General features: G+C 35.6%; 3 protein-coding genes across 3 annotated transcripts; 1 reads left to right on the forward strand and 2 right to left on the reverse strand.

The window, feature by feature from the left end:
- Positions 1-14: 14 nt before the first annotated feature.
- On the reverse strand, positions 15-5896 carry LOC116337465 (integrator complex subunit 14). Its single transcript, XM_031762057.1, has 6 exons — positions 5546-5896; positions 1734-1904; positions 1134-1664; positions 675-1068; positions 392-609; positions 15-289 (listed from the first exon to the last, which is right to left on the reverse strand). Exons 1-6 carry the CDS (start codon positions 5714-5716, stop codon positions 65-67), a joined length of 1710 nt encoding a protein of 569 aa, XP_031617917.1. The 5' UTR covers positions 5717-5896; the 3' UTR covers positions 15-64.
- On the reverse strand, positions 2002-5018 carry LOC116337464 (dnaJ homolog subfamily C member 2). The gene is made up of 4 exons (XM_031762056.1): positions 4166-5018; positions 3956-4101; positions 3715-3873; positions 2002-3630 (listed from the first exon to the last, which is right to left on the reverse strand). Exons 1-4 carry the CDS (start codon positions 4429-4431, stop codon positions 2222-2224), a joined length of 1980 nt encoding a protein of 659 aa, XP_031617916.1. The 5' UTR covers positions 4432-5018; the 3' UTR covers positions 2002-2221.
- A 151-nt stretch (positions 5897-6047) lies between the features above and the next one.
- Positions 6048-8230, forward strand: LOC116337497 (protein ST7 homolog). Its single transcript, XM_031762104.1, has 3 exons — positions 6048-6403; positions 6469-6786; positions 7002-8230. Exons 1-3 carry the CDS (start codon positions 6265-6267, stop codon positions 8045-8047), a joined length of 1503 nt encoding a protein of 500 aa, XP_031617964.1. The 5' UTR covers positions 6048-6264; the 3' UTR covers positions 8048-8230.
- The last annotated feature ends 112 nt before the right edge of the window (positions 8231-8342 follow it).

The following is an 8342-nucleotide window of genomic DNA, read 5'->3' on the forward strand; positions in this document are numbered from 1 at the left end:
GAAAAAGAGAATGATTCAACGCATTAATATAGAATTTATTATTATTTTAAAATTATTACAAAAGTTACACAAGTTGATTATATTTTGTTGGAATTGGTGACAATGAGATTTTAAGATCTCGATTCGAAAGCTTCCGCAATTCAATGGCCGAGTGTTTAAGTTGTATGCCACAATCTGGGCTGACATTTTGAGGTAGTAACAATGCTTCTCGTTCAAATAGCGTTGAAAGTGCTTCCAAAAGCTCTACAAAGCCCAAAGATAATGCTGCCCGGCGAATTCGGTTGAGTTCCTAACGAACAAAATGTTCAATTTCCGTTAAAAAAATTCTTTGAAATATTGAAAGTTTTTGGTTTAAAATTTTGAAGGTTGATTAGCTATTTAAAAATCAAACCTTATAAAATTGTTGTGTTTTTTCTGGTAATTTTTTAGCATGTCGCAATAATTTCTGAATGTCAGACTGTAGCCCTGCTTGTTTGATCCAAACAACACAATTTTGTGAATAGCTTCTTTTTTCAGGTTTGATAGGAAATTGTGCATTTTCGCCTGGTAACGCTTCATCGGCCGTAGCAAAATATTGAAAGTCACCCAACCACGGAATGTTGTCGTTGCCTGTAGAAAAATCATAAAACCATAAATATAAAGAAAAATGTTGGCAACTAAAACAGACTTCTTACCGGGTGGTAAAATGGTTAAAATGATATTCGATTTCCTTTTAATGTCTGAATATGAATGCAAGAATCCAAACCAATCATCGTTGAGAAGAACAACTGCCGCTAGATTCTCAAATTTCAAGGCACCGTGAAGCAATAGAGCGGCCGATTCATTATTTGACTTATTCTGTTCGCCGTTTTCTTCGTCTTCGCTTTTATTTAAAAATGATTTAATGTCATTTTCCATTTTTTCCATATCTGTAGTTCCCTGAGCGCAATTTGTGGTGGCATTCTCATTCGGCAGCACCAAATGACGACTGAGAGACATCGGTGAACCAATGTCGGATAAATTAAGAAATCCGCATACGATTATTGTTCGAGATATCATTTTTGGTCCATCTTTTCCATCATCGTGTGGCTGATTTATAGAAGAAAATAAATTTTGTATTGATTTTATTTTTGGTGAGTATTGTGAGTACATACCATTGGCGCTGGCCAAATAATGACCGGCGACTCGAGCTTGTGATAGTCACCACCATTCAAAGTAGCTTCGAACGGTTTATAGTTGGTTTCACACAGTTCCTCAATCAGATGTGTGATGATATCACTCTTCCATTGAGCTGTCGTTGGATATGTTTGACTTGGGAAATTACAATTTGTGCCCTTAGTGATTTTGTTGTCATTTTCCGAATCAATATGTGCGATGAAAAGTTTACCCTTTTGACCGCTTACATCCAAAAATTGCTGATATAATTCGATGGCATTTTGAAAATACGGATCGACGGTCGATCCCAAGCAAATGAAACTCAATTTACTCAAACTCGAAAATGGAATCCAACTCTCCCTAGACACATCATTCAGTAGATATTGGGGATTTGTCGAAAGCGCATTTGATGATGATGACGATGATGATGCCGATGCTGCTTTCGATGCATTTTGTGTTGTCAAATTTGCAATGGTGCTTTGAAGTGAGGTGACTCCCAGACCAACACCACAATGTGTGAATACCACTATCTTTAACGAAAGAAAAACAGAACGGAAAAATCAATAAAAGATCAAATGCTAATTTTTCAATGCACCTACTTGGTTGTGATTTTGACTTCCCCAGCTTGATAATAATATTGAACCGGCCATGCGAAGCATATTTTCCAAACATAATTTATCGTAATGCTCTACATTGTACAGTGCTTGTCGAATTGCATCATAGTCTCGTGTAAAATCAACCAAAACATCGTATTTTGATGAATAAACCAACTAGATAGAGGAGAACGATAATACGTGAATATTATAACAATTAATCATCATCAAATGTTCAACAAATAAAATTCGGCTCAAGAATGTGAACACAGCGTTTGTTTTTGTTATGGTTTTCTTTCATTTTATTCAAAATATTCAGTGAAATTCATTTTCATTTGTTTTCGTTTGAATTTGTTTAAATACATTTATTGGCGCTAGTTATAATGTTAAAAGAATTGAAAACGGTTTTTAAATATAAAAAAAAGAATCTGTTGAATTGAGAAACAATTTGTTTTGTTTTTGTTTTTTTAACGAAATTCGACTAAAGGTTTGCCCTATTTTGCAGTTTGCTGAGCTTCGCGTTTTGCGTTTACTAAATCAACAAGTTCCTTAACACGTCGTAGGCAATCCTTTTTCGATCGATTCGGTATGCATTCGGCGATACGATCCCAGCGATCCGGTGTTGACACTGGATATGTTTTCATTGCCTGTTCTAACAATGCTTGCTCATCTTTGCTCCATGGTCCAGCGGCAACTTGTGATGGTGCTGTTGCCGTATCATTTGTATTTGTTGGTGTTGATTTTTCATTTTTTTCATTTTTTTCCGTGTGGCCATTTGTTTTAACCGCTTCAGCAGCTGGTTTTTTCGATGTTGTACCATTTATTTCGGTTTTCTTGTTCTTTTTGCTTGCATTCGTTTCACCATCATTATTCACACTGATTTCAGCGTTGTCAACAATTTTCAATTCTTTTTTCGTTTTTTCAAACGATTCGAATGCATTTTGATTTGCTTGCACTTTAAGACTATTGTGCGCAAAATCGCTGCTCTGTAAATCCTTGGCCTTATTTAAAACGTCGCGTGCAGCAAATTTACGATTTGATAAATTAGTACAATGTTGATTGAGATAGTTGGCAATAACTTCCCATCGTTGCACAGTTCCGGCTGGAAATAGATTCACAGCTTTTATCAATACTTGCATATTTTCGGGACACCACATTGCATTTTTGTCAACGCTTTTAACCGCTGTATTTTGTTTGGCCTGTTGTGCTTGTTGTGCGGCCGCAACCGTCTTACTTGCACCGAATACCGCTTGTCGTTCTTCTTCTAATTTATCTTCGGTTTGTTTCAACATTTTGATGAAACAATTTCGTCCGCCATTCGATAGATCTTTATTGAACGATTGCAAATCTAAATATTTTAACATTTCGCAAATTTTTTCAACACCTTCCATATTTTTAATTCGTTCTTTGTCACTGGTTGAATAGTAATTATTTTCTTTGGCCATGTCACGCAGAATTTTTCGCTCTTTTTTCAATGCACGCTTTTGTTGTTCCTTTTCCAAACGAATCTGTTCGATTCGCTTTTGTTCGGCTTGTTCGGCACGTTCTTTAGCCAATTGAGCTTCTTTCAAAACTCGTTCCTCTTCGGCACGTTGTGCTTGAACGGCACTCATGCGAGCCCGTTTTGCCGCCTGTTTCTTTTCTTTTTCTTCATTCTTGATGCGTACGATGCGCGGATCATTGTTATAGGCTAAATCAACCAATGCTCGAATACGTGACATTTCCTCCTTTTTTCGCTTAATACGAACAGCCTTGTTTTGCTTATCAATCCAACGCCGTTCATCACGATCTTGACCCTTATCTTTGTCTTCTTCATCCAAATAACTGTATTCACGCCAAGATTCAAAACTATACCAGAAATTGTAAAAGTTTTCAACATGTTCTCTATTGGCATCTTCACCACCTAATTGAATAACACGAAACAAACACAAAATGAGTATGACGCTCAATAACATATACAATTGCCATTGGATATGTTTCAAATTACCTATTTCCGGAACTCTTTTCTTTTCGCTCCATCGTGCATTCAGACCAAAATACTTGGAAAAAGTCTCATAGAAATTTTTATTTATTTCACTTTGTGTTGGCAATGAGTCATCGAATATTGGATCTACGGAATCGTATGAGCGTCGTTTTGTTGGATTTCCTTATGAAAAAAAAAACATTGCAATAAATTTTGTCGTTCACAAATCGTTCGATTAGTCTTTGTTGTCAATTAAACTATTTACCTAGAGTCTCGTATGCTTTTGTTATGCACGTGAAATAATCGCTATCAGTGTGCACGTTTTCGCCTTGTGCTTTCCTTTTGTCTGGATGATGTTTCAACACAATTTTTCTGTATGCTCGCTTAATATCGTCATCGGTGGCATTGTATCTAAATTATGGTGATTGTTCGTTAAGTTTGATTTGTTTGTAGAAAATGCGGCGAATTTGGTTACCTTAATGTCTTCAATCCCAATACATGATAATGATCTTGATCTTTCCATTCTTTTGGATCCAAGCTTCTTAAGTAGTCAACATCGATTTCGAATTCCGTTTCATTAGCCGATATTTCGTCTATGGAACTGGCACTAGATAGAACGCCATCGCCACCATGTCGAATTTTATGTAGATATTTCATAAAATGCGGTCCGACGCATTGAACTCGTTGCTGAACCAAAGGTTGGCATATTGCCACTGTGTATTTTGAATTTTCGGCACTCATTTTATTTCAATTGATTTTGCACGTTTCTGCGCTTTATTCACGTTCAATTTACAATGTGTATGTATGGGATTTTCACCAATCTAATCGACGCAAAAGTATTGCAATTTTCTTCGAGAAGAAATTTTTTTTTTCACACTATTATAGATATTCAGGTACAAAAATTGTGTAAATTTAATTTCTCGGTGTTCGTTTTGTGATCAAGATACAGCTGTCTTTTAATTATAATCAATTTGTGTGTGCAATGACACTAGTTTATAAGTTAACCTCAAACACGTGCTCAACATGAATATTACTCCCGATATACGAATTCACAGTGCGATGTGTGTGCCAAAAAATTTGACAAAAAAAAAATCGATGGAATTTTTGCGATTTGAATGCTGCTTCAAAGTTCAAATCGATTTGCGTAATTTTAAAACCTTTCCACTTCAATTGCAACGAATTGATTGTAAATGTTCAACAATAAAACCCGTCAATTATACAAAATATCACATATTAATATTTTTTTCTCTTTCAATCCAAAGGCTCATACGACACTGTAGCCAAAATAGCGCGCGGGTTCTATGCGCTTTTGTTTCTTTGATTTCTACAAAATGACTGAAGAAAGCACTCATATTTGACACTATACAACGAACAATCATGTTCGTATCGCCATCTAACGAGCATTTGCGCAATTTCCACTCAATGAATTAAAACACTAGAGTTGGCTTGCATTCAAACCAAAAAGAAAAAATCATCATCACACTTGTGAAATTCATTCTTTCAAATTATTCGAAAAAATGATAAATTAATTTCGCAATGCCAATGGATCGATTGAAGCCTCGAACTTAATCGCTTTGAACATTGCAGCAAAATGGAGCATTCTCATAGAACACTTTCAATGTTTTCAATAAATGAGAACAATGACATTCAAAACCAAACTGATTCTCTTATGAAAATGAGTTGAATCGTTGCATTTATCAAATATGTTTAATACATAAATGATAATTCATCATATTTTCATAACAATTTCCCTAAAATTCATAAATAATCAACAAAATAAGACATGTTGCTGATAAGCATGTTACGCTTTGATGACAAACAATTGGTTTATTGTCGGAAATGTGTTGGTACTTACAAGCGAAACATGTTCAAGTTTTGAATTTTTTGTGAGATAATTCAAAAATTCGTTGATTCCTTGAATGGCCAACTGACTATAAGTAATATTATCGTCGTTTGTGCCATTTGTTGCAACCGGTACAGCTCTTGTCATTGACAATGATACGTCTAATGCAATTATTGTTGGCATTTTTATATCGAAATTTACTTCAACTTTATTTGATAAAATGCAATAAACACCATTGATTCGATGAAATGATGTAGTCAATGGACAAAACCAATTCGAAACGAGTACAATTTGTCGATTATTCAGTTATTGAATTGTCAAGTTCTGCACACTATACACATACACAAACTAAGCTTCGAACAACACAAGAATTGACGCAAACGAAATGTCATATGTCGTTGTTGTTTCGGTTTTGATGTTTTGCGGTACGATTAGACAAATCGACCTTACGACAACTGCTACCACCTGAAAAATTGAAATATTTTCTTATCTGAAGGGTTGGCATATAAATTCGTACAAAATTTGATATTGAGTGTACAACAGCTGTCAATTGTCGTAGGGATTTTCGTCGAATGTTGTTTTTGATTGCGCTTTGCAATCATCACAAGCACAAAAATTCCGACAAAATTGCACTCGTTTTCGGTGGATTTTCAATTTATCGAACGATTTAACGAAAGAGAACGAGTGAATTTGATTTTAATTTAAATGTGATTAATCGGTACACATCAAAAATGTGGGACTCGTCAATGTTTCTATCGACATTAACACCAAAATTTTATGTTGCCCTCACCGGAACTTCTAGTCTTATATCTGGCTTAATACTCATATTTGAATGGTGGTATTTTAGGAAATATGGCACATCGTTCATCGGTAGGTCTATCGATTTCGACATTTCTACATGGTGATTACATTTAATATTTTTTATATTATTGCAGAACAAGTGTCATTGAATCACATAAGCCCTTGGTTCAATGGCGATACGGATGATGAGACAAGCACAACAAATAATCAACCAGTACCCGAATGCAAAGTGTGGAGGAATCCATTAAATTTATTTCGTGGTTCTGAGTATCAACGATTTTATTGGGCTGTAGCTAAAGAACCTCTTACCTATTATGATATGAATTTGAGTGCACAAGATCATCAGACATTTTTTACATGCGAATGTGATGCTGGCAAAGCCGAATATGAACTAATGCAAACAGCGTGGCGTGAACGAAATCCAGTGGTTCGAATAAAAACAGCTCGAGACGGTAAATGATCTCATACATTATTTGATCAACGCGGCTTTTTTTTTCGTTATTCGTCCATTTGACAAGTGATTTCGAAGGTGTTCGACACCCGTCGAATGGACGCAATTGTATTTAGTTCCTTTTATCAGAAATGATTTTTCGTGTCATAGAAAAAGTGCAATTGTGAAATGTGAAAAACTAATATTGGATTTGTCTTTTTTTTTTTTCTATTTTAGCGTTAAAAATAAATCCCGAGTGTGGTCCAGCGTATATTTTATTAGCAGAAGAAGAAGCGGTAACGATAGCCGATGCGGAAAAGTATTTACGACATGCACTAAGAGTGGCTGAATTAAATTATCGAAAATCACAGGCGCTTCAACATCAAGGAGCGCTAGCCGAAGCGGCCCATCGTCGTGATACAAACGTATTGATTTATATAAAACGACGGTTGGCAATGTGCGCCCGAAAATTGGGTCGTCTCAAAGAAGCCGTTAAAATGTTTCGAGATTTAACAAAAGAAATACCACCAATCATGAATGTACTGAATATCCATGAAAATCTTATAGAAGCTCTTTTAGAAATGCAAGCATATGCCGATTGTCAAGCCGTATTGGCCAAATATGATGATATCTCGTTACCAAAATCGGCAACCATTTGTTATACAGCCGCTCTGTTAAAAGCGAGAGCTGTTAGCGATAAATTCTCACCGGATATTGCATCGAAGAAGGGTTTGAGTGCGGCTGAAATGAGTGCGGTCGATGCAATTCATCGGGCGGTTGAATTTAATCCACATGTTCCTAAGTACCTTTTGGAAATGAAATCACTTATTTTTCCACCAGAACATATACTGAAGCGTGGCGATTCGGAGGCCGTATCGTACGCATTCTGTCATTTAGCACATTGGAAAAATGTGGACGGAGCACTAAATTTATTGCATTGCACGTGGGAGGGCACATTTCGAATGGTACCAAATCCACTTCAATCCGGACATCTATTTTATCCATATCCAACATGCACAGAATGCGCTGATCGTGAACTGTTGCCATCATTTCATGAAGTATCGGTGTATCCGAAGAAAGAATTACCATTTTTCATCATTTTTACAGCCGGTTTATGTTCATTCACAGCATTATTGGCATTGCTCACACATCAATATCCAGAATCAATGGGCCAAATGGCACAAACGTTACTTAATTGGCTTGCCCTTCCATTTTTTTTTCTTAAGGAGCGCTTGGAATGTGTTTGGCCATGCAGTTTATTACAACAATTATATCGAATCTGAAGTTTATTAGAAAAAAAAGGAAAATTGTTTTTAAAACCGGCCAATACAAAACACACTCACCGCATTGGTAACTCAAGTGAAATTGAAACAAACAAATTATAAATAATAAATAAACAAATTAAAAATGAAATTAAAACTAAGTTTGAATTGATATTACGTACTGTATTTCTGTATCTCAGTAATAAACTTAAAATTATTTATTGAAAAACGGTGTTTTTCATTTTGTGCCATTCGAAATATTGTACGCTTGTTGAAATTTGCATTTTAAGTTTTATCTATCGATGACTAACGGTTT

The sequence above is a fragment of the Contarinia nasturtii genome, unplaced genomic scaffold, assembly GCF_009176525.2.
Source record: "Contarinia nasturtii isolate CC-2019 unplaced genomic scaffold, AAFC_CNas_1.1 Cnas_scaffold_285, whole genome shotgun sequence".
In the NCBI taxonomy this organism is placed as follows: Eukaryota; Metazoa; Arthropoda; class Insecta; order Diptera; family Cecidomyiidae; genus Contarinia; species Contarinia nasturtii.

Bases quoted from the DNA above. Each gene is read 5' to 3' on its own strand.
- LOC116337465 (XM_031762057.1), bottom strand. From the start codon at position 5,716: ATGCCAACAATAATTGCATTAGACGTATCATTGTCAATGACAAGAGCT. The intron at 610-674 runs GTAAGAAGTCTG...ATTTTTCTACAG, and splicing joins TTTAACCATTTTACCACCCG to GCAACGACAACATTCCGTGG. The intron at 290-391 runs GTTTGATTTTTA...TTTGTTCGTTAG, and splicing joins AAACACAACAATTTTATAAG to GAACTCAACCGAATTCGCCG.
- LOC116337464 (XM_031762056.1), bottom strand. From the start codon at position 4,431: ATGAGTGCCGAAAATTCAAAATACACAGTGGCAATATGCCAACCTTTG. The intron at 4,102-4,165 runs GTAACCAAATTC...ACCATAATTTAG, and splicing joins TTGGGATTGAAGACATTAAG to ATACAATGCCACCGATGACG. The intron at 3,874-3,955 runs GTAAATAGTTTA...TTTTTTCATAAG, and splicing joins AAAAGCATACGAGACTCTAG to GAAATCCAACAAAACGACGC.
- LOC116337497 (XM_031762104.1), top strand. From the start codon at position 6,265: ATGTGGGACTCGTCAATGTTTCTATCGACATTAACACCAAAATTTTAT. The intron at 6,404-6,468 runs GTAGGTCTATCG...ATATTATTGCAG, and splicing joins ATATGGCACATCGTTCATCG to AACAAGTGTCATTGAATCAC. The intron at 6,787-7,001 runs GTAAATGATCTC...TTTCTATTTTAG, and splicing joins AATAAAAACAGCTCGAGACG to CGTTAAAAATAAATCCCGAG.